The sequence below is a fragment of the Urocitellus parryii genome (assembly GCF_045843805.1).
Source record: "Urocitellus parryii isolate mUroPar1 chromosome 13 unlocalized genomic scaffold, mUroPar1.hap1 SUPER_13_unloc_11, whole genome shotgun sequence".
Classification (NCBI taxonomy): Eukaryota; Metazoa; Chordata; class Mammalia; order Rodentia; family Sciuridae; genus Urocitellus; species Urocitellus parryii.
Genome location: NW_027551763.1, coordinates 1,162,573 through 1,188,048, shown reverse-complemented (window position 1 = coordinate 1,188,048; position 25,476 = coordinate 1,162,573). Strand labels below are relative to the sequence as shown.

The 25,476-nt window shown below is 43.1% G+C and overlaps 1 protein-coding gene across 1 annotated transcript in view; it reads right to left on the bottom strand.

The window, feature by feature from the left end:
• Positions 1-7,253: 7,253 nt before the first annotated feature.
• LOC144251336 (spermatogenesis-associated protein 31A6-like) overlaps positions 7,254-25,476 on the bottom strand; it is a 55,298-nt gene continuing 37,075 nt past the window's right edge. Inside the window, exons 5-10 of the mRNA XM_077794335.1 lie at positions 21,867-21,915; positions 20,772-20,832; positions 18,835-19,031; positions 18,664-18,715; positions 16,911-17,036; positions 7,254-7,497 (exon numbers count right to left, since the gene is read on the bottom strand). Of these exons, the coding sequence (XP_077650461.1) occupies positions 7,254-7,497; positions 16,911-17,036; positions 18,664-18,715; positions 18,835-19,031; positions 20,772-20,832; positions 21,867-21,915 (729 nt within the window). The remainder of the gene's footprint in view (positions 7,498-16,910; positions 17,037-18,663; positions 18,716-18,834; positions 19,032-20,771; positions 20,833-21,866; positions 21,916-25,476) is intronic.

The following is a 25,476-nucleotide window of genomic DNA, read 5'->3' as shown; positions in this document are numbered from 1 at the left end:
CAGGAATCACATAAGGGGCTGGGGAAAGTCCTGCCTCTCCCTTCAGTCTTTTGGGTTCTTGTGAAAACCAACACTTGGCAACAAGAGATTTGCCCGATTGTGCTCCCAACATGGACATGTATGAATTGTTACAGGTTCGTTTTTGAATTACAAGAGGCAGTTCCTTGGCTCAACTGTACAGGGCAACAACTAAACACACATGTGGGCATGTGTGTTCATTTCTCATTGTGTGGGTGTTTCTACTAATCAATATTATACATCCTTTTTAAAGATCACATTTGAAATTTCCCCACTGTGGTACTCTATAAGATTGGGACTATCTCAGCTAAATTTTTTAGATGTACTTCATATGTATTTGAGTGGATGAATTATTTTTTTTTCTCCTTCTTTTGATGATAAATTTAACCAGCATTAAAATGGTTGGTAGGATGAGGAAGGGAATGTGTTCAAAGATCACCGTATTTAACATTTAAACACTATCTCAAACCAGCATAATTAACTTACTTTGATTGTGGGTTGGTAGTTTTTTTTTTTTTTTTTTTTTTTTTTTTTTTTTTTTTTTTTTTTTTTTTTTTTTTTACAATTAGATAATCCACTTATATACTTCCCCTCTTGCTGCAGTTTTCTGAATTTTTAGCCTTCTTTCTCTTCATTAGCTGCCAGAATGTGCTTTTGTAAAGATTTTAGCAGTGGGAGAAGACAGAAAATTCACTGGGATTTTCCTGCCGTGACTGATGTTCTTCTGATTAACAGACACTACAGTGCTTTTATGCAAACATTTCTTAAGTCCCCCAGATCCTCTGAGAGGGTGCTGCTATTATTCCTCTTGTAAGATGCAGTTGCTATACCTGATCATCTGGGTGTGTGGGAACAGAGCCAGGAATGGAGTGCGGCACTCTCTACCTGCCAACATGTGGGACCTTTTAAGATACTACTAGGCTTTTCTGGCCTCCAGCTACTTGGTTGTGGCAAGTGTCCCATGCAACCTTTCCTGAGGTCACAGGAGGACATCCTGACACTGAGATGTGTGGGGGTCAAGGTCTTGATGATTGCCACACCAGGTGTGGTCCACAGTCGGGTAGTATCTGCTTCACTCTTTGGAATCCAGTTTCCCAGGCCCTGCCCTGGACCCCTGCATGCTGTCTCTGCTTCAGTACACCTCTGTGTGTTTCTGATGCTCACTCTAATTTGAGAACCACTACTTTCAAAAATTTATTTCATCCTGGCCTGTCACAACATTGTGTTCCACAGGAAGCAAGCATCCTGGACTCCAGGGGTTGTTCCAGGAGTACAGGAGACCTGGGGGAAGCAGCATACGTCCATCCCTCTTGAAGGTGTAGAATGTGTGTTAGTGTCAAGGGAAGCTGTTTGCTTATCCCAGTGAGTCCCAAACACGTTAGGCTTAGGGAGATGCTTTAAGGAAACTAGCCAAAGTTTCCAGGGAACACTGTTATAGGCTGAGGTGACTTTAGGACAGCTCCAGTGGATCCTTTGCTCTCTGCAAGCAATGAGCATGAATAGCTAGCTACCTGTGGAATTGTGAGTTCTGAACTTTTGCAGTTCAGGTCAGCCATAAATCTTTTATGGAGCTTTAAGGTGACACTGTTGAGTACAACCAAGTCTACTTGTCAGCCTCGCTGAAACACACATCATGTGGGATAAGTGCTTTTAATTTTAGAATTAGAATGGAATGACTGTACCCCTCAAAATGAGATTGGTTTCAGAATACCATTCCACAGTTACCTTATATAGCATTCCATAAGTATTAAAAGAACCTATGAATGTCATTTATATATTCATGAATTTTTAGTTACTTTGTGAGATTTTTTTTTTGCCCCACCCCACCCAACCCCAACCCTAGTTTGAGGGGTTATTATTCCCTTCTTTCTTTTGTTCTTCTATAACTGAAATGATTGTAGAATTGATTTCTGTGGGAATTCTAAAAGCTATCTAAAACACTTCTGGGGCCTTTTTCAGCCTCATACACAGAAGTACATGGAAGCGCACATAATGCTACAGGTTTCAGCAGTTTTAATTCCGCTGTTAAATCAATTTTGGGGTCTCCTGATAAATCTTTTTTAAAGTTTGTACATAGGTAACAAAGAGTTACTTTTTAAGATATAAAAAGGGCTGTAAGCTAATTGTGGTGTCTACTAAGTAGGATCATGTGCTGGGAAGATTTGGGATTTTGTGTTTTCCCATCTGCATTCGGCCTCCTCTGGGTTTTGAACCTGAATGTTTTTTTCTTTCCAAATCCCCTCTTACTGGAGCTGGGCATTGTGGCACATGCCTATCATACCTGCACCTTGGGAGGCTGAGGCAGGAGAGTCATGAGTTCAAAGCCAGCCTCAGCACTTAGCAAGGCCCTAAGCAACTTAGCAAGACCCTGTCTCTAAATAAAATGTATAAAAAGGGCTGGGGATGTGGCTCAGTGGTTAAGTGCCTCTGGATATACTCCCTGGTACCAAAAAAAAAAAAAAAAAAAAATCCCTCCTTACCGCTCTGAATTCTGCTGACCATACCTCTTGAACATACTTATGATAATCTGCACATTATGGGAAAAGGTAAATTTTATATAAGTTTATGCTCTGCTACTTATAGATATTTATTACTCTACAAGTCATCTATTTTTGTAACCACCTGTGGTCCGTCCTTTATTTTAATTCACACTTCTTACCAATGATGGTGATAGGAAGGGAGGCACCGAGATGAGGAAAGTTCATTTCTACTATTTCAGCCAATCTTTGAATGTAAAAACTACCCTGTGGCCTTGCTGTGGTCCACCTTGCCTGGTGTGGAACAGATGCCTGTCTTGACCCCCACCCTCGGGATGGAGTGGAGCTCCCTCTCTGCTCCTTTCCTCTCGCCCTTACCTGTGGGGTTGGCCTGTGGAGGGTGTTCTGGGGAGGTGCTAGTGTGCAAAGGGAACTTGAGTATTCCCACTGGTTCTGATCTGCTGCCCATTTACTTACACGTGGACTGTATTTGTTTACAGACGGTAGGTGGATGTATGATTTAAATCTTGGTTTAATAAACATTTAACCCCTCCAAAAAAAAAAAAAAAGATCTTTCAATTTCTTTCTTTAGTGTTCTGTAGTTTTCATTGTAGAGGTCTTTCACCTCTTTTGTTAAGTTGATTCCCCAGTATTTTATTTTATTTTTTGAAGCTATTATGAATGCGGTAGTTTTCATAGGATTCATCACTGATTATCTATTTCTTGGTATGTATAAAAAATGCTGAAAAATTGGGCTGGGGTTGTGGCTCAGTGGTAAAGTGCTTGCCTAGCACGCTTGAGGCACTGGGTTTGGTCCCTAGCACCACATAAAAATAAAAACAAATAAAATAAAGGTATTGTGTGCATCTATAACTAAAAAATATGTTTAAAATGCTGAAATGTTTATGAGACTTACAGTAGGTAAATTTTTAAAAAAGTTTTTTAATAACTTAATTTTTATTTATTTATTCTTATGTGGTACTGAGATTAAACCCAGGGCCTTGCACATGCTAGGTGAGTGCTCTACTGCTGAGCCACAACCCCAGCCCAACAGTAGGTAAATCTTATTAAAATAAAATACAGAGGATCATAAAATCTGTAGTGTGAATATCTTTGTAATGGATTGAACCCCATGGATTATTCTTCTGGATAAAATTTTGGATTTCTGCCATGGAAATTGGACACACAGATCATTGCGGTGACATGTGACAGATACATGTGCAGTGATGGATGAGAATGTTTCTTTAAAGCAAACTGTTCATTGCTAGGCCTCTAGGGAGCTCAGTGCTGTTAGAATCCCCAGGAGGGAATGAGGCTGACTTGGAGATCAGGGAGGGGCAACTGCTCTGATATGGTTAAAGTGGATTGGCTGTTGGCTCCCTGAGATTTTTGGAATGAAGAGAGTAAAACCTTTGTCTGTTTCTGTTTCTTCTGCAAGGGCCATTCCATGTGCTGATTTTCAGTTGAGATGAGAGGCCATACTTCCTCCTGGGATATAGGGAAAATTGTTTTCTGGGTCCTCTTCTGGCTTGGAGAAGAAGGTGGTAGGTTTGGGAGTGAGGATGTGAGATGTGTGTGGTTCTGGACCTGAGCCACAGAAGAAGGTAGTGTTTGTGTTAAAAATTGCAATTGGACCACATAGTTGAACAAGGGCTAGTTCTGGGAAAGTTATGAGATTCTTCAGCCTGAGATTGAACTGGGGAACAGTCAGAGATTTTGTTAATGTAACAGCTTTAGATTGTGCAGAGAAGGACTTCTTAGAGACCCAGGCAGTAGCCACTGAGGACTTACTTTGCAGAGAGGGAAGGCTCCAGAACAGCTGGCTGTATGCTCTAAAGGGTCCCCCAAGGCCTTGTGGTAAGAGAAATACTGTAGGTATTCTGGTTTCCCTTTTGTGCTCCAGAACGTGTGTGTACTGGTATGTCTCTTGCCTCCCAGTGACTTCAACATTTTCCCCAGAGAATCCAGGTAGTGGTCTGGGGTCATTGGTTTGAAAGAGGACTCATTCTTAGCATTTTCATCTACATTTTTAATTCTGCTCTTTGGGTGATTAGCATCTCTAGCAGTTTCTGGATATGAGGTTCGATGAAAGAGAGGCCCCCAGCCTCTACTTGCTGGTATGTGAGGTCTCCCCAGAATTTGAGGTTTGGGCTATTTTATAAAATAAATGATAGACTATTTTGAAGTATAGTCCCCTCATTATGCTCTATAGTAGAAAAACATACTTTATCTATTTGGGTACCCATTAATTGATAAATATATTTTTTTGGTACTAGAAATTGAATCCAGGGATCTTAACCACTGAGCCAAATCTGCAGCTCTTTTCATTTATTTATTTTTCAGACAGATTCTCACTAAGATGTTCAGGACCTCACAAGTTGCTGAGACTGTCTTTGAACTTGTAACTCTAGTGTCTCAGCCTCCCAAGCTGCTGGCATTAAAGGTGAGTGCCACTGTACCTAGTGACAATTAACTTTTTAAAAAAATAATCTTAGAAGAAAAAGTGCCAAGAGTTTAATATTTCAAACTAATTTGTACAATTATGTCAACTTAATTTTAACGCACTTCTTGATATTTTACAAGGTGTGGGGTTCACTTTGGAACCTAGGGACATGCAGTTTGCTAAATCAGGACCAGATTTTAAGATGTGAAATTGGCATGTAATTTTAAAGGACTCGTGTGAGAGCTACCACTTACTTTTAGCATTTCTTTTTAGGAAAATGTTATAGTTTGCAGCTGGAATGTCCCTCAAAGACTCATGTGTTAGTTACTTGTCCCCTGTTGATGGCACTGTTGGGAGGTGGTGGTGACTTTAGGAGGTTGGGGCCCCCTTGGAGTTGGGTCACTTGGGGGTGTGCCTTTGAAGTTTTATTTTGTCTGTGGTGCTTCTCTGTCACTCCTTTCTCCTGGCCATGAGGTGAACAACTTTATTCTGCCATACCCTCTGACCATGATGTTTTGCCTCACCAGAGGCCCAGAACCAATGGAGCCATGTGACTATAGATGAAAACCTCTGAAGTCATTAGCCCAAATCTTTTCTCCTCTAAGTTTTTCTCAAGTATTTTATCACATCAACAGAAAGCTGAATAATGCAGAAAAAAATGTGTTTGACATTTTGGATTATTGGGTGAACTATGAGTTTAGAAATGTGAATTTCTATATCTATTATAAAGTTGATTTAAGTATTCACTGTGTAATATTATATACCATATCTAGCCTAGGAAATAAGATGGAGACTATGACAATTTTAATTCTTGAAATACTTCTAAAGGAAATTATTTTAAAAGAAAGACATTCTTTCCCTAAATTTTCAGTGTCAGTTTTTTTCTACAATACTCACAATGATTCTGATAAAAACAAATGGAAGTGCTCATTTAAATATTAAAGTTGATGTTGCCAGATAAAGATATAGGAATCGAAGCTTATATGAAAATTGGACAGCATAAAAGAGACCAAAACCAAACAAGCAAAGTAGGTTGACACACAGTTCACATATCCAGATTTATTCTGGATATTTTACATTTTTTCAGACCCCCAAACATTGCTAAGCAGAGGGTTTTTATAAACACAGCAACAGCATTATCCCAAAGTAGTGTGCTATTATTGTACACTATGGAGGTAGAATTATAGATTGGATACATTAGAGTTGGGATCTGGAATGTCCTACAAAGGTCCATGAAGTAAAGGCTTGGTTCCCAGGGTGGTGCTTTTGGGGTCTGATGTATTCTGTAGGAGATTGGGGCCTAGTGGGAAGTCTTTAGGTTACCAGGGGTGTCCTCTTAGAGAGGATTTTAAGACCCCATTCTCTGCCTCTCTTTTTCTTCCTGACTTTAAGGCTAGTTGTTTTGCTTGGACAACCGTCTTTCCATGATCATTTGCGTGCCATCAGACACCTAAAAACAATAGGTGTGATCAAGCATGGATTCCAAAACTGTGAGCCAGAATATACCTTTTCTCTTTATTTGACTGATGCAGTCTCATTTGTTGATTCTTGTATTATTTCCTGAGAGAAGGCTGGAGTTCTATTCAGGAAGTCCTTGCCTGTTCCACTGTCTGAAAGTGTTTCCCCTGGGTTTTCTTCTAGTCTTTTCAAAGTTTCAGATATTTATTAAGGTTTTTGATTCATTTTGAGTTGACAGAAGTGAGAGATAGGGATCTAGTTCCAATCTTCTACATATGGGTATTTAGTTTTCCCAGCATTGTTTGTTAAAGGGGCTGTCTTTTCTCCAGCACTTGGTTTTGTCAACTTTGTCAAAAATCAAATGGCTGTGGTTGTGTGGGTTTCTTTATGTGCCATCTATTCCATTCCATTTTTCTACATGACTGCTTTTATGCTAGGACCATGCTGTTTTTTGTTACTATGGCTCTGCAGGATATTTTGAAGTTGAGTATTGTGAAGTTTCCAGCATTGCTATGTTTATTCAGGATTATTTTTGCTGTTCAGGGTCTTTTGTTCTTCCATTTGAGGATTTTTGTTTCATAGTTCTGTAAAGAATGTTGTTAGTTTGATGGTGCTTTCATTGACTCTCTGTAATGAATGATTAATAACAATGATATTTTAGAAAATTCAATTTGTAAAACAATGAAGAGAGTCATGCTAATCAGGCCCTCTGGCTGCTGGATATGTTCCTATGTTCCCTTTTGCCAGATGTGCCAGGCTCTGGCCACCTGGCTCTAGCCAGTTATTCATTCCCTGTTCACCCTGCCTGGCCTCAGGCTTCCAGTCTCCACGCCTCTTGGGGCTTGGGGCTGACACACTTATGCATCTTCTGGCAGGCCACCAGTGGATGTCCTGTGCTCACAGCCAGTAGACTCTGTGTCCTGGCATGGGGGCTGCTCCAGGAAGCTGGGGTGAGGCGGGCAGGGTATTTGCAGCATAATCAGCTGGACTGGTGGCATGGTGAGGTCCAGTGGTTCTTGTTGATGTGGCTCTTCGTCAAGGCTCTGGTCATGGTGGGCATGTACCTGACAGCAGTAGGCACTGGCAAGGGCCTGACCCCCACTGCAGTAGTGAGCAGAGTCCATATGGAAATCCATATGCAATAAAATGAAATTAAACCCCTATCTCTCACCATGCACAAAACTCAACTCAAAGTGGATCGAGGACCTAGGAATTAATCCAGGAGACTTTGCATGTAATAGAAGAAAAAGTAGGCCCTAATCTTCATCATGTGGTATTTGGCCCCAATTTTCTTAATAAGACTCCTATAGCACAAGAATTAAAACCAATAATCAATAAATGGGATGGATTCAAACTAAAAAGTTTCTTCTCAGCAAAAGAAACAGAGAGCTTACATCTTTGGAAGCAAATTTTTACCCCTCACACATCAGATAGAGCACTAATTGTTAGATGGCCCTTGTTCTGAATCTGAGCCACTGGTGGGGCCAAGGATAAAGATAGGTTGGAGTCAAAGTCTGAGGTTGGACTACATGGTGGAGCAAGGGCTGAGACAAAAAATTGCCATGCAGGTTCCTTAGTTTGAACTTGTACTGAGATGGAATTAGAGAGTCTACTGAATAAAATGGAAAAATGCTTAGTGGGGATCCCTATAGTAGGCACCAGAGCTTTGCTCTTTAGAAGGTTCCCAGGAAATCTGACAACATTTGTGCTGTAAGTGGTTTCCCAATACTTGGGGTAAAAAAGCTGCTGAGAAAAAGAAAGCTGCTGTGTTTTTCCTTTTGTTTTCCACAAGGGTTGTGGGGTGGTGGTGTCCTGCTCATTGCCCAGTGACTTTACTGTGTTCCACAGAGAATAAAAGGAGTCATATAACATCTTTTTGTTTTCAACATACAAATTTTCAGTTCTGTTCTTTTGTTCATCAGTATCTCCTGCAGTTTCTGGACAACAGAGTTAACAAAAGAGGTACCTTCAGTCTCTTCCTGAAAGTGTGCATGGTTTTCATAGAATGTGTCCTCTGGTGGGTGGGAAACATGATCTCTCTGGTATTCACTGTGTGAATAATTGGAGAACATGAAACTCTGGCAGCCATCTGCTACCAGGAGAGGGATGAGATGGGACAGGTGGACAGAACATGGACTGAGATTGCTGAGACAGGAGATGGCAATGGAACAGAAGAAGATGATGAGACAGGAGATGGTGATGGGACAGGAGAAGGCTATGGGTTAGGTTCCTGATGGCAATGGGACAGGAGAAGGCAATGGGAAAAGAAATGGCAATAGGAAAATGTTATAGTTCGGATGTGAGATATCCCCCAAAAGCTCATGTGTGAGACAGTGCAAGAACAATCAGAAGAGATGATTGAGTTGTGAGATTATTAACCCAGTCAGTGATTAACTGAGTGTTAACTGAAGTGGTAGGGTGTGGCAGGAGTGAGTGATTTATTGGGGTGTGGTTATAATGTATACTGGAAAGTGGACTCTCTCTCTGCTTTCTGATCACCATGTGAGCTGCTTTCCTCTGTCACACTCTTCTGCCATGATATTCTGCATCACCTCGAGCCCCAGGGAATGGAACCAGACTTCTATAGACTGAGACTTCAGAAACTGTGAACCCACAAATAAACTTTTTCTCCTTTACAGTTCTGATCAGTTCCTTTAGGCACAGCAGCAAAAAAGCTGACTAAAACAGATAACATCATTTTAAACAGATAACAGAACATTTTAAAAGCTTCTAGTTAAGTCTTCATTTGGTTCAGATTTTTTTTCATTCAAGTTAGTTCTTGATTGATTATCTCAATATAATTATTCTTGGCCTAATTGCATGGAAATTACTTTCCTTCATGGTGGAAATGACAGTGAGGAACTAAATAGGAATATTTACAGTATTTGTTTCTGATACTAAATGAAACACTGTGCACACCTTTGCAAGTTTATGATTCTTATACATGTTAAACTGTGTTCATAGTTTGGGTTGCTAAAATCCAAAAGAATCATCTGCAAAATGAACTTCCCATCATGTGATAGTTGTGCTCGGTTCCAGTAGAGCAGGTTTGCTGACATTTTAAAGCACCTGTCCTGGTCATGAATCATAGCTAATCTCCATTGCTCATGATCTTTCTTTGAAATTATGTCTTTGCTGGGAAGGCCAGAACTTGCTGCAGCTAAAACTCTGAAGTTCTTTCCTTAAAATACTCCTTTACATGGAAGGAGATAGGAAATAAGCTCAATGGAACTCAAGTTACTGGTGGTAGTTACTTAACTTCAGCATATTCTGCTGACCTATTTGAGGCACCCTGATGCACACTCCAGGGAAAATCTTCTGGCACAGGCCTCTGCTCATGAGGCCTGAGGCTCTCAGTGGTGGCTCTAGGTCAACTGGACACTTGTGCCTCATGGTCACATGCTCAGGTCCTCACTGCCCCTGGCTCAGGACACAAAGACAGAGTCTGGGTGAGTAAATAATAGGAAAACAGTAGCTGGAACATACCAGCATTCTCTAGAGGGAAAATGGTAGAATAATGGTCATGTTATTGAGGGTACATCTCTGAAGATACTAGGTTTCTAGAACTGCAAAAATGGAATGGAAATAAAGTAAAATGACAATAAGGAATAGGATAGATTTTACTTGAAGATGCAGAAGTGTATCAAAAACTCCTGTAGAAACCAAGAACTCTCTAAGGTGAACTAGAATGAAACTAAGGAAACCATACCCAACTGTTCCCACAGAAGGGGTCTGCCATACCCTCATGGTGTCCTTGTTTTGATGAGCAGGGGATGACTTTTGACTTTAGGGCCCCTGAGGAGAGAACAGTATTGTTAGAACATACTGAACCCCCAGTAGATTATGTGCTATGACAGAGCTGGGCTCAGAGACAGAGGACTCAGGGCACAGACGAATTCAGGTCATCACCATTCCTTTGTCCCCTGACTGGAGCAGGTCAGAGTAGGAGTGGCCTAGGGATGGGTAGTGGCCTAGGGCATGGCCTGTCTGGATGTGGCTCTTAGGATGCATCAAAGCCTTGTACCAGGGACTGATTCCACCAATTTACTCTGACCTCTGAGCTTTGGCTCCCACCACCTACAGGTCCTCTGCACCTGGTCTCAGCCACCCTGAGTAGCCTGCACATGGATGACCAGGACCTCATGGGAGTAGCTGGGATCTTGGACTTAGTGAACACAGAAAGTAAGAATGGTCACCACAGCCTCCAAGGGCCCAGAATATGGATACAGAGAATGGCTGATAGGCAGTGGGTCTCAGTCATTAAAGCTGGGCTCTGCCAGGACAGTAGGATCAGGCCCCGGTAATCTTGATAAAAAAGAGATGCACAGTTCTTTCAGTTCTCCAGGCCTCTCCACCAACACTCTGTAGCTCCTCACTGGAGTAATATAGGATGCCACAAGTTCAGCAGCCTCTGCACAGCAGCCCCTCAAATCTACTGCTGGAGACATCGGATTATCCTCCTGTCACCAGAGACCAGCACAAGCCCATTCTGAGAGGAGTTTTCTGGGCTCAGGGAAATCACCTCTTAGAGTGTCTCTAACTGCTTTCTAAGGACAAATCCAGGTCTCCTCTGGCCCTAAGTTCCCACTTCCCATGGAATCCATTTATGCCCTCATGCATTATTTAGAGACATATTCCAAGTGCCTGATTCTGGCACACAGCTTTCCATGACCTTGTACTTATGGGAAGGGGTGTGACCTGAGTAAATAAATAAATGCTGTGGATAGCAGTGGGCCAGGAAGGGACATGGACTAAGAAGAACAGACCCAGCTCTCCTGGGGAACATGGAAGACCTTTGAGATGGGCTCTCAAGGATAAGCCCATTCAGAAGGGAAGGATCCCTGTAGCACTGGGGAGTGGGCATTCCAAGCACAGGGAACTCAAGCAGGGTTTCTGGGAAGGAAGAGAATCCAGAATGGTTCTGGAAAAAACCCAGTATAGGTTGAGTGCCATGGGGGAGGGTCATGGTGAGAGTGAGGCCACAGAGGCTCCCAGGGACCATATCTTGCAGGACTTTGAGGTACTGGGTGAGAACCTGAGGTGGTTCTAACCAGGTGAGTTGCACAGGAGGATTTTGAAGAAGGAATGGATCACTTGACTTTCTCTGCTTGGATTTTGGTGGCTCTGTAAACAATAAAGGGCGGAAAGAAGGGGGAGGGCAGGGAAGGATGTGGGCTTATTGATGAGGAGGGTATTGCAGAGCGTCCATGTGGTCTGTCTCTCCAACTTGTGTTTCTGACATTATAATCTGTTTCCAGATGTAGGAAACTGAGCCATTCCCTCTATCTCCCCAGATGACTGTGATGTGTTCCAGGCCTGCACCTGTGGAACACGATTCTGAGGGATGAGGGCAGAAGGCAAAGTCTCATCACAGAGAGGGTCTGTCAGTTCCCTTGCTAAAGCCAGTGATTATGGTCCCTCCTCATTGTAGTTGCAGCTGGATGGTTGAGGGATTTGGGGTAATTTTGTGTTTTCTGTGCTGCACTATATAATTCATAATAGCAGAATATTATTTCTCTTTTAATTCACAATTTAATCCACTTTAACTATAGTGCCTAGTGTGTAGCAATTCCTCAACTTGTGGTATATTTGTATGTGTGCGGGGGTGGGGCAGGGAGGAGGTGGAAAGGAGAGACTGCTCACTTCTCTTAGTGGAAACTTCTTTCCTTTTGTTTTCTACTTTCTCACTTTACATTTGTAACTCCATGAATTCCACTCCATATTTTCTGCACACCTTGTGTTTATGTGGATGCCTAGGATGATGTGTGGTTGCTCAGCTTCTGGGAAGTAGATGTGAGTCCAAATGCTTCTTTGCTGGTTCATATCATTCCTATTGTCCATTTGCTATAGGTGTTTATCATGTTTCTAAACTAGTCAACAATCCAGAATTCAGTTCTTGACTCCAATGAGATAAAGTGACATTTATACATTTGAGAAGATAATAACTAATACTGGACAAATAAGATGATTTCTCTAACTGGATGTTGGCTGCATTTTATTCATGTTTAAAATTTGTGATTCTCTAAAATGCAAATCAAAACTACCCTAAGATACCATCTCACTCCAGTAAGATTGGCAGCCATTAGGAAGTCAAACAACAATAAGTGCTGGAGAGGATGCGGGGAAAAGGGTACTCTTGTTCATTGCTGGTGGGACTGCAAATTGGTGCAGCCAATTTGGAAAGCAGTATGGAGATTTCTTGGAAAGCTGGGAATGGAACCACCATTTGACCCAGCTATTCCCCTTCTCGGTCAATTCCCTAAAGACCTAATAAGAGCATGCTACAGGGACACTGCTACATCGATGTTCATAGCAGCACAATTCACGATAGCAAGATTGTGGAATCAGCCTAGATGCCCTTCAATAGATGAATGGATAAAAAAATGTGGCATTTATACACAATGGAGCATTACTCTGCATTAAAAAATGACAAAATCATAGAATTTGGAGGGAAATGGATGGCATTAGAGCAGATTATGCTAAGTGAAGCTAGTCAATCTTTAAAAAACAAATACCAAATGACCCCTTTGATATAAGGGGAGTAAACAAGGACAGGGTAGGGACGAAGAGCTTGAGAAGAAGATGTACATTAAACAGGGATGAGAGGTGGGAGGGAAAGGGAGTGAGAAGGGAAATCGCATGGAAATGGAAGGCGATCCTCAGGGTTATACATAAGGACATATAAGAGGAAAGGAGGGGTAAGACAAGATAATACAAATCGAAGAAATGATTTACAGTAGAAGGGGTAGAGAGAGAAAAGGGGAGGGGAGGGGAGGGGAGGGGGGATAGTAGACAATAGGACAGACAGCAGAATACATCAGACACTAGAAAGGCAATTTGTCAATCAATGGAAGGGTAACTGATGTGATTCAGCAATCTGTATATGGGGTATAATTGGGAGTTCATAACCCACTTGAATCAAATTGTGAAATATGATGTATTAAGAACTATGTAATGTTTTGAACGACCAACAATAAAAAAAAATTTGTGATTCTCTAAACTATGGGTCAAAGTTGAGTCTAGTGAAAACCTGTACAGGAAGGAATTTTTCAAGTCTGCACTTGGAATCTGCAGTTCTTCTGTTCAGAGGCAATGACATTGCAAAGGAACAGAAGATCCTGAGGATTTTCCCAAGCAGAGAATGTCATTTGGGAGGCCATGTTGACAGTGTCTCAGGGGTCTGGTTGGTGTCCTCCTTGTGCTTCCAGTTGGCTAAGGGGTTTCACATGAAAGAAGAATGATGTGGGGTTTTCTGTAGAAAATTCCTGTGAAAGGTCTCTGTTCAGTCTCTGTGGGAGTTCTGAGTCCCAGTGGGAATTTAAATTGTGAATTAAAAGAGAAATAATTCTGTAGGGGTCTCTGTATGACAATCCTCCATGAGGTCAATGTGTATGTGTGAGATGTCTCTGTACTATCTCTTGGTTCTAGCTAAGGAAATCTATAGGACATCTCTGTGGAGATGTTTCCCCAAGGTCTAGAACTCTGGGAGGTCTCTGTGTGAGATCACTGCATGAGGACCATGTGGCAGTGAAAGTTTGTTGTGGGAGACTCTGTGTTAGGTCTCTGAGGTCTCTCTTGGTACAAATCTCTGCCAGAGGTTCCTCTGGGAGGTCGGTGTGAGGGGTTCTGTGAGATCTCTGTGTGAGGACCCTGAAGTTCCTGCTATTATCTAAGGGAGGTCCTTGTGTTTCTGTGACTGCTATGTTGGAGATTCTGTGGTGGTCTCTGTGGCCATCTTTAAGTTGGGCCTGTGAAGGTCTATGTGTATGTAGGATTCTGTGACATATCTGTGTGGGGGTCTCTGGGATATCTCCTGATTGTTGGAATTACTGCCCCTCATAGATTACAAAGCTGGCAGAAGCAGAGAGCAACAGGACTTCCTCTCTCAGGCTTCTGGCTGTCCATCAGTATCAGTCTCTGTGGCATTATCCCCTCAGGATCCCTGGGATCCACATCCAGCTCCTCTGCACTGAGAACCTGTCTCTGTGCTTTGAGAGAGCCTAGCAGAGCCAGATTCAAGGACCTGACTCTGTTCTAGCTCATTCTGTGCCTAAGTCTTTTCTTGATTCTAGGCCCACTCTGGGGTCTTCTCTGATCATAAAAGGCACAGGACCTGGCTCAGGGTCGGCTTGTAGGGCCTGTTCTCACACTGGGAGGGACTACCTGGCTTTACATGTGGGGTACTTTCAGGCATTAGAGCAGGACTATGCCTGTGCCATATGCCTTAGTGGCACTTTGTGGTATAGACCTCTCCACCAGGGAACAAAAATGGCAGAGGGCCTGGAGCAGTGCTGCTTCCCCAGATGGGCCACAGCATCAAACACTCAGTCGACATGGCTTTTTCTCTCCTCCTGTGGGGCCTGCCTGCTTTCCAATTTAGACAGGTCCTGGGAAGAAGCAGCTTATATTGGAAGACAAGTGCAGTCAGGGAAGTCTGCTGGTTGCCCCCTACCCAGCTTACCCCTCCCTTTTGGATAAGTCACTGCCCTCACATGATAAGTTCTAACTGAACCACCTCTTCTTCTCTAGTCTGGGGACAGTAAGTTCTCGAAGCCCAGGGAATCTTGCTTTGTGACCCCAGGCTACTTCTTTGACCTTTTTAGGTCTCTGCCTTTCCACTGCAGAAGTGGTGCTAGGGCCATGTGTATGTGTAAAGTCACCAAACTGGAAATCACAGCTAGAGTTCCCTAGTCCTAGCTACTCCAATTGCTAACTCATCCCTTCTATAATTAAAGAGGCAAAGCCAGGAGGCCCTATTCAATATAATGTCAGAAAATGAATCTGCCCTATAAGAGGGTTTGCTTCCTCTCTAGGCTGTGTCATTGCTCAAGAGGCTTCTCTAGGTTTTTAGTCTGGGTATGGCCAGGGTGAGTCCATAATTTCTCCTCCCTCAGGTTGGTCGCTGGTAATATCTTCCCATCCACCACACCATCTTGGTATCCCCATGTTACTCTGCCTCTTTCTTTGGCTCCATTTTAATTCTCCATATCTCATTTTCTGCCCACTCTGCCCCACTGTCAGATGGTTAGTAGATGCGTATTTGTGTCAGCTGTAAGGAATTTTGAGGGATGGTGAGCTGCAAGTGGCAGCCCTTAGTAGCCAACTCACAGTTCCCATCCAGACACTCACACACCAATCTACAATCTCCATTCTGGACACCGCTCTGGAAAGTTAGGAAGGCAGAAGCAGAAGCTGGTGACATGGCCATGGCATGCACCCTGAGCTAAAAGGAGCTGGCAAGGCTCATCTCCATGTTAGGCTCCATAAGGCAGGGATTCTCAGAGCAGGTGTCTTCTGATTCCCACCAAGGTATCCACCAGCCAGAACTCTCCAGCCACCTCTGAACTCAGGGTCTGGATACTACCCCTCTCTCCCCAACTTTCCTGAACATGGGAAGCTACTAAGTTCCAGATAACCCTGTACCCCAATCCCTACAGCCTCACAAAGTTCAGGATGGAGGAAAGGCTCTTTTATTTAGACTTTAGGGTGGGGTCCTTGTGGGATTGCCCCATATTGAGGAGTCCCAAAGGCATTGTATTATTTCTGTAACGATCAAGTCATGAATTCTTTTTTTTTTTTTTTTTTTTTTTTTTATTGGACTTTCATAACATTACATAGTTCTTAATACATCATATTACACGGTCGATTCACGTGGATTATGAACTCCCGCTTTTACCCCGTATACAAATTGCTGTATCACATCAGTTTCCCTTCCATTGATTGACATATTGCCTTTCTAGTTTCTGATGTATTCTGCTGTCTGTCCAATTCTCTACTATCCCCCCTCCCTTCCCCTCCCCTCCCCTCCCCTCCCCTTTTCTCTCTCTACCCCTTCTACTGTATTACTCTGCATTAAGAAACGACAAAATCATAGAATTTGGAGGGAAATGGATGGCATTAGAGCAGATTATGCTAAGTGAAGCTAGTCAATCTTTAAAAAACAAATACCAAATGACTCCTTTGATATAAGGGGAGTAAACAAGGACAGGGCAGGGACGAAGAGCTTGAGAATAAGATTTACATTAAATAGGGATGAGAGGTGGGAGGGAAAGGGAGTGAGAAGGGAAATTGCATGGAAATGGAAGGCGATCCTCAGGGTTATACAAAATGTCATATAAGAGGAAAGGAGGGGCAAGACAAGTCATGAATTCTTAAGACATAACAGGGGGATCTGACCTAAGGGTGGGTACTCAATGCCACTGTCACCTCCCTGCATGTCCAGTCTCTTCTACAAACCAGAATAATGAAGAACAGACATGACCACCTTCCCTATGACCCAGCAAAACACTGATTTTAAAAAAATGTTATTAAGCAATTGTCACCTCATTAGGAAGAAGCCTTTATCAAACAAATGTTGGGCTCACATGAGGACAGTTTTTCTCAGTATGGTTTTTATTATGGGAAAAACTTCTTCCCAGCAGGACAAGAGTGAAAAGCATGCTGATGTTGATGAGACAACAAACATTTCTTTAGAGCATAGTGCATTGGACTGTGGACATTGTGGTCTAACATACCTGCCATCCTGGTCCTCTGCTGGCAGGGGCTGGGAAGAGATGTAAACTCCTTGAGCAGCAAGGCTTTCTTGTTGTCCTTGTTTCTGATCCACCTGTTCAGAGGATGGCTGTGTCCCTTGGACTGGCCTGGTGACCAGGAATGATAGCACCCATCACTCTCTTTTGTTCTGGGGAGGAGGAACCCCTAGAATAACGGGATTGTCTACTCTTAGGGGCCTGGAGTACCTCTTTAATTATGTTTTTCTTTGAGGCAGAATGTTCATAATGAAACTTCATTATGATCCATCCAACGGTGGTCATGAGTGTCTGGGCTTCTGACACCCCATTGTCTGTAAGCAGTTGGCTTGTGAGTAACCCTTATATTTGGGTATTAGTTGATGGGGTCATGACTTGCATAAGGAGTTTGCCTGCCCTTTGGCTTTACTGTGGAAAATATTCTGTAGAAAGTTTCTTATTCTGTCCCCAAATTTTCTCTTTAAAAGAGCCTGGGAGGACTTGTCCCCCACAGTGTCTTCTTCCTTCATGACAGAGGGACAGAGGAACCCATTTCCTCTGCACAGGATTGCTTCCCTCCTGAAATCCTTTCTTCCTGTGCTTTTGACCTGGACCACACACTGTCCTCCCTCTTGGCAGTTGCTCTAATCATATTTCTCCTACTCTTCTATGAATCCTGGAGTTCAGGGATCTTGCATTTTTGCTGTCTTCACTGATCAAGAGTCCATACAGCCCCTCAGAAGTTGATGAAATGCTACTGGACATGCTTATGGAGCTGGACAATCTCTCCTGGGAAGCTAGGATGTCTGCAGCCAGAAGCACCTCAGGGGCACAGTTCTGATGAAACATGTCAGTGGCACAGTCTTGCAGGATGATGTCAGTAGCCTGTTCTTGAGGCTGGTTCTCTGGCTCAGTATGTGATTTCAGGCATGAGTATTCTTGGCTCTGTAAATTAGAACTTCTAAGAAGGGGAGGGTCTTTTACTGGTCCTCTGAGATTCTAAATTTCCCAGATGAATATCAACATTTAGGAAATTTGACATCTTTCTGATTCTCATGTTGATTCTCCAGTCAGTCAGAAGACTCCTCCTCCTCATCCTCTAGCTCTCTGATTTCTTCAGCTTTTAAAAATTTAAAAATACCTGAAGTGATAACATGCTGTGGCATGAGACTTGTGAGCTCAAACTTCCACTCCCCAGAGACTCATGTATCCATTTCTAGGCTTGGACTTGGTTCCAGCAATCTCTTGCAGATCCCAAGACAGTATCATTGTGCCAGATTCTGCCCACAAGAATGTAAGTGTGGGGCTGAGAGGGCAGGCTGCCCTTGTGTACAGTTGGAGAATCTGAAATCCCACAGTAGTCACCAGATGTAGTTCTGCTCAGGGACTCAAAAGAGGTTCCAGAAAGAGGACTTTTCTGGGTGGGAACTGGAGGTTTTGCTATCTCCTTCAACCCTGGACCTCTCTGAATGGATTTTCCCAGGACCCTGGCATTATGGGTAATGGAGTCAACCTTGGAGTTACAGGTGGCTGTAGAGGGAAGGGAAGGCTGTGGAGATGATGAAGCCACAGAGTTTCTCATCTTCAAGATATTTATGTAGTTAAGGACCTTGAGGGGTGGGCCCTACCTGTGCCTTACTCTTAGACTTTTAACACATGTCTTCGGCATCTGCACAGTGCCAACATCAAGGAGGAAGATCTCCTTGGAGGTGTTCCTGAAGGCTCCTCCACCTTTTAAGTTTGGTCCATCCCAAGTTACCTTCTGAGTCTTTGAGCTTTCAGGTGGGACACAGACATGGTGTGTGCCAAGCCTGGAATTACAAACACTCACAGGAATCATGCCCTCTTTGATTATCACTGGCCTTTCTGAACCAGTCTCATACAGCAGAGCTGTTCTTGTCTGGAATCACTGAGTTCCAGGAAGACTCACAATTGTCCTTTGCCTGACTTGTCCTTGGGATGTTGTCCCAGGATTCTGTCAGATTCAGAAATGGGTAGATAGTGGGTGGTAGTCCATACTGATGTAGCATGAACCTCTTCTGAAGGTGTTGCTCTAGTTTCTCCTGAAGCTCAAGGCTGAGGAAATCCCCTGGGGGCATGTTGATGGGCTTGTGGTCACAGGAGGCCCTGTTCTCAGAAGTGAGATGGCTAAAGATGTTCAGAAACTTTTGGACCAAACAAGGTAAAGCCTCTCTACTTTCTATTTGTTTCCTCAAATGTTGACATTCAAGGTGTTGAAGAGAAGAAGGGGAAAGCAACTGAGTCTCCTTTTGGTTGTGGGGCATGGAAATCCACAGGCAGCATTAAGAGGAAGATGACATGGTAGGCTTGGGAGAGATGATGTGAGATGTTTCTGATGGAGGATATGAGCCAATGATGGGGACTGCCACCAGGGTAAGGATGGAATCACAGGCTGGAGTTGGACAAGAGGGTGGAGCATCTGAGAGGAAGAGTGTAACCTGCACCTGCCCTGGAATGTAATTAGGTACTTCATTGCATGCAGTCGAGGAAAATTCTGCTGAGGGCCCAGACATTCTGACAGTAGCCAGATTCACTGTGCAGAATAGGGAGGCCCCAAAAGAGCTGGCTGCATTTCTGCTGTAAACATCTCCCAGGAACTTGGTGTAAAAGAGCTGCTGAAAAACAAAGCTTCTCTGGCTTGCCTTGTGTGTTCCAGAAGTGTTGTGGGATGGTAATGTCCTTCTCCCTACCCAATGACTTAACTTTGCTTCCCTGGGAATACAGGGAGTAGATTGTTTCATCTTTTGTCTTCACATTACAAATTTTCCTTTCTGCTCTCTTGCTGATCAGTATCTCCAATAGTTTCTGGACATCAGGGTTAATGAAAGAGTCCCTTCAACCTCTACTTGTGAGAGTGGGTGGTTCCCCAGTATGAATCCTCTGGTGAGTGAAAGCATGATCTCTCTTGGATTTACTGTGTGGGGAGTGGGAGAGGCCCCAGACTCTGGCAGCCATCTGCCACCAGGAGAGAGATGTGGGAACAGGTGGGGAGAATATGGCCTGAGATTGCTGGGACAGGAGATGACAATGGGACAGGAGTTGAAAATGGGCCAGGAGAAGGCAGTGTGCCAGGAGATGACAATGAGCCAGGAGATGGCCTTGGCACAGGAGAAAGCACTCAATAGTGGGTGGAGAAGAGCTGTGTGGGTTCATGCCTAGTGAGAGTGTCATTGAGTCACACTGACGAGAAGTCAGGCTGAGGCCTGCAGAGATGGAAGGTGGTCTCTGGGATCAGGAGCATGAGATGGGAGAAAGAAAAGTTCATAAGGCTGAGATGAATGTCATTCTAGAGGAATCACAGACTCTGGTGACTGAGAGGCACTCAGGATTTAGTGTGACTCAACAGTCACACTGAACTGAGGAAGTCATTAGGTTTGGTAACAAATTAAAGGCCAGGAGCAATGGTGCTTGCTCAAAGAAGTCAAGGAAGCCAAAGGGAAGAAGGCAGTGGCCAAAGCATCCTCCATAGGCAGTGTATGTGATTGGTGGACTGTAGCTGACTCTGGTTTACACATCTCATCTGGGTCATCTCCTTTTAAGAGCTGGTGAAAGCTGCTGTCATCATGGCAATTCCCTAGGTGGCTCCAGAAATAGGAGGCTCAGGCTGCAGCCAGGATCAGATGGGGCCATGAGGTAGGGCTAGTGGGGAGGGGTGGGCACCTGTGGCCCATGGCTCCTTGCTATCTACACCCTGAATTTCTAAAGCCCTTCCTCTCCAAAAACCCAGAGCTTTAGTCAGATCCTACTCCAACTGAGGGCTTCTGCACTCCCCCATGAGAGCTTTGTGTTGTCAGATCTTATCACAGGCAGTGGGAAGGACATAGGAAGAAATAGAAAGTTACTCACATTTTTAGAAGTGAAAGAAGATCTTCATTCTCTTCCACTTTCTTCCAGCAATCACTATAACCTGAAAATGGAGACTGAGTTATTTTGGACAAGGGAAGGGTGAGTGGTATGTCCATGTGGGGCAGACTGGGAGAGTAGATTCTGGAGGGCCAGCACCAGTGTTTGAGCCATATGACAGATGACAGGTATAGCAAGGCACATGCAGGGGTAGCACTTTGTCATTCATTTATACCTCCACTAGCCTCCATTGTATTCCCTATGGGGAGAAATATTGGGCCATATCAAAGAGGAATCCGTTTTAGGGGCATGAGAACTTGTTCACACTTTTGACTAGAAGTCCTACTTCCATATCCAGATGAAGTATGTGTGTTGAAGGGTAGACAAATGACAGTCAGTGTAGATAATATATCTGTCTCATCAGGAAGATGGGGCTGGTTCAAAAGGAAAGGAAATCAAATGGTCTTTCTCCCTTCTCCTCTCATGTGCCCTCCCACTACTTCTACAGCTTGTTGCTAAGGTAGCCTGCCCTAGAATTGTTCCTCCCTGCAGGGAGTTGTAGGAGTTAATTAATGCCTCCTGGGCTGATACCTTCCTGCCTGGATCACTTGGGTCCACCTTTGGGTCATGTATGCAGAATGGGAGAGGAGAGGCAAGAAAAAGGGAGAAGGAGGACATGAGAAAGAGGAATTCTAAAATACAAAAGGGACTAGACATCCCCACTTATTTGGATACATGTGTCAGGGACCCCTTTTCTGCAGAGAAATCTAAATAAAACTTGCTTTCTATGCTTGCCTCAGAATTTCTTGGGTGTTCAGACTTCACCCCTAGGGGAACAGAACTTGGCCCTGATTGATTCTCATCATTGGCAGGATCACAGACAACATGGCTCCAATAGTGCCCACACCAACCTACAGGACATCACCCACCCCGGCCCACCACAGCTTCATTCTGGGCACCTGAGAAGTGTCTCTAGTATGGTTTCTTTCCCAGGATCCTCCCTCTCAGGTTTCTGCAAGTTACATCTGGGACATGGCTCTGGTCTCTTGGGGACAGAGGATAGCAAGTCACCTCTGGAATGGAAGGGCAGAGCCTTACCTTTCAGAATGCCACTCTTCTTCCTCTGTCCCTTTTTCACCTTCAGATGCTGACCAACAAGAAAAAGGGGGGTGTCTAGAGCCTAGTTTCTCTGCTTTCTTAGGCCAGCTACAAACATTCTGTTTCTGAATAGCATCATTTTCTATAGCTAGTGGAGAATCTTTTATTCAGAGAACATTTTTAAAGTGGCAAAACTTCATTTTTTTCCCTTTGGAAATCACAAAAGGGGATTTTCTGTATAAACTAAACCATGGATGTTCTTAGTTACTGATCCTTGGCTCAGGAACAGACTCATTTCCACAAGCTCTTCTCAGCTGTCAGGCAGGGTTGTGCTTCCTGAGGCCAGAGGTTTCTCCAGCAGGTGATGGAGGCCCTCAAGGCTCAGCCCTGACCAGAGCCCAACACAGGAAATGCTTGTTCTAGAGACACCCTCCAGGAGAAGGACTGATAGAGTAGTGCTTAAGGCCTGTTCTTCACCAGAGGTTCCCAGATCTCTCAGGAGTCCAGACCTCAGCCACTGAGTCACAGTGTGTGCTTCACTCTGGGATCTGCAGCTCACCACATGGATGGTCTGAGATCTTCAGATAGAAGTCCTAGTGCACACTCTCTCTCTGCCATGTCCCACCTATCTCAGAGTGATTCTCTGTTCTGTCCTGAGATTTTTTTTTTTATGGTCTCTACTTATTTTGGAAAAATGAAAAGAAGACAAGACAAAAGAGAATCTGTTTTTTGTTTGGTCTGGCCTGAGGGTTTCTTACCTTCTGGAAATTTACCTTCCTCCTTGGTGGTGAGAAGGATGGATTACCCTGGAGGCAGGGCAATAAGAGGAGAAAGAGCCCCAGTCCACACACAAAGGCAAGGATCATAACCATTGCCTAGGAGGTGAAGCTGGGGTTCAGCCATGAGGCACTAACACTATTCAGAGGAAAGAGGATTCTCCATCATCTGAATTGCACTGTTCTGTTTGGATAAATGAATCTCAAGAGTTCACTTCAGCAATGAGGAGTAATACCCAGGCCTGTGTCACACAGGGCTGTGCCCTCTCATCACAAAGGGATACTGAGAGCCGGGGAGGTGCAAGAATAAGAGGCAGCACCACACCCCTGCCCTACTCTCCAGCCCAGCATGTCCTCCACCCTCCTGGGTCTTTTAGATCCTTTCTTCCAACTCCACCTGCTCATCCTGCCAGAGGAGACCTTCATCAATTTCCTGTTGTTTCCGCCTGGTACCTGGACATGATCTGTTTCCTTGTAGATCTGTTTAGCTCCATTAATATCACACCTTTGGAAAACTGGGTCATTTCTCTGTTATTTCACAGGGATTGTTACTCTCAGATTCTCTCCTGTCTGCAGTTACATCTTTCTCACATAATATTTTCTTGTATTGCACCAACTCAGACTTAGAACTGAAATCTCTTCTTTACATATATATTTTTGTGAATTTTGAATAAAATTTTTTCATAATTTTTTCTAGTTATTATCTTCAGTTAGAGGGTCTTGAACATCAACAACAAATAACTAAATTAAACATACCATTATTAAGAATTCAGAAGAACAGGTACAGAAAATGAAAAAAAAAACTTTAAAGAAATTTTTGGATGTTTCTAGTATATTTGCTTCTAAAATCAATGAATGTTCAATGGCAAAAGATATTTTGGGGAATTTCTGTACAAACACAAACATGGACAAACACAAACAGATGCAAACCCAAGTATTCATGTGTGATATGAATACCAAATATCTGTGATTTGTGTAGAAATGGATTTTTTTTTTTACTTTACAAAGAGGAAATATTGAATCCAGAGGTCTGTGTTTTACAACAAATTTGGTAAGTTTCTAGCCCTTATTTTACAAGGAGTTTTTCTTCTTCCTTCTCTCCTTTCTCTCTCAGTGTCTCCTTTCACATGTGCCGGTAGCTGTGCTGAAGGGGATGTCCAGGTCATGCAGCACTACTTGCTGAAAGGATCTCTGCTCCATGCTGCTGTGTCCCCTCTGGTCCTTTACTGTACACAGGTTGGCTATACTGATGTGGATCTGTTTCTGGGTAATATTTGCTAATACTTCATTGCATTTTTTCTTATACTCTCTTTCATGGCAGATTTTAGTCTGTAAATTTCTTATAATCTTTGTCTTCTGGAAGAGATTTTAGAGAATGGACATAATTTCTTTCTTAAGTGTTTGTTAGATACCAGGAACATATCTTGAACTGGTGGGATGGCCTTATTGGTTCTGTATCTTTGATAAGTTACAGTTTTATTCAGATTGATCTTTTTGTGTGTGTTAAATCTAGCATATTTTTCTTGCAAGAAATTAGTACATTTCATGTAGTTTCTTGAATTTAAGAACATTGAATTGTTTGTGGTATTCTTTTACTAGCTTTCTAATGTCTATAGAATTTGTATTGATGCCACCCTTTTAACTTCTGATCTTTCTCATTTTATCATCTTTTTTCTTTAATATATTTTCTAGAGGCTCATTGTTTATACTGATTATTGACAAATAATCACACATATTTATAGGGCATAATGGGCCTAATGTAATGTAATGATATATTATGTCAGGTCAGTTACTATCTCCTACCCATTGCTTCTCATACTTATTTCTTTATTGTGAGAAAATTTAAACTCTACATTTTAGCAGTTTTGAAATACACAATGTGAACTGTAGTCCCTATGTTAATCAGCTTTTTGTCTCTGTGAATTAAATACCTGACAAGAATAACTTACAGGAAGAAAAGTTTATTTTGGATTTTGCCATCTCCATCACTGAGTCCAGGGTGAGATAGAACATAAAGACATGGCAGAGGAAAGGTGCTCAGCTATTGGCAGGCAAAAAGCATAGAAAGCCAGGTGTGATGGTGCATGCCTGAAATCTCAGCATCTCCAGAGGCTGAGGCAGGGGGGATTGCAAGTTCAAATCCAGCCTCAGGAACTTAGGGACCTAAGCAACTTAGTGAGACCTGTGTCAAAATAAAACACAAAAGGGCTGCACATGTAGCTTGGTGGTTAAGTGTTCTGGATTTATTCTCTAGTATAAATAAATAAATAAATAAATGAAAATAAAAGGAGAGAGAGAGAGAGGAAGGGGAGAGAGGAGGGGAGGGACACCTGGGCCTGACACAGTTTCTTAATGTTACATAATGCCCTCAAAAGGCACACCTCCTGTGACCTAGTTTCTTCAGCCACTCCCACCTGCCTGCAGTTAGCTCTCAGTGGTCCATTCAAATTAATTCATCTAAAGGAGCAGTCTACCTAAAAGATTGCAGATCTCATAATCCAACCTTTTCACCTCTGAATATGTTTACATTACCGAACACATGTGCTTTTGTGGGGGACATTCCCAGATCTAAACTATGATAATGACCATTTTTTTCTGGCCTTTAGAAAAACGACTTCCTCACCCTTTCATTTTCTGCAATTTGAGTATGTGTTTTTTTTGTGGTGTTTAGTTTTGTTTTGCATTTTCCATGCTTCTTGAGGGAAGAGGTTATTAGCCCAATGATTAGATCTCAATCTTTTAGTGAGTCTGGGCTCTTGAAAGGAGCTGCATCGATTTCCTCATTTTCCTTGCTCTCAGGGACAAGATGTCTGCAGGCAGTTGTAGTTGAATGT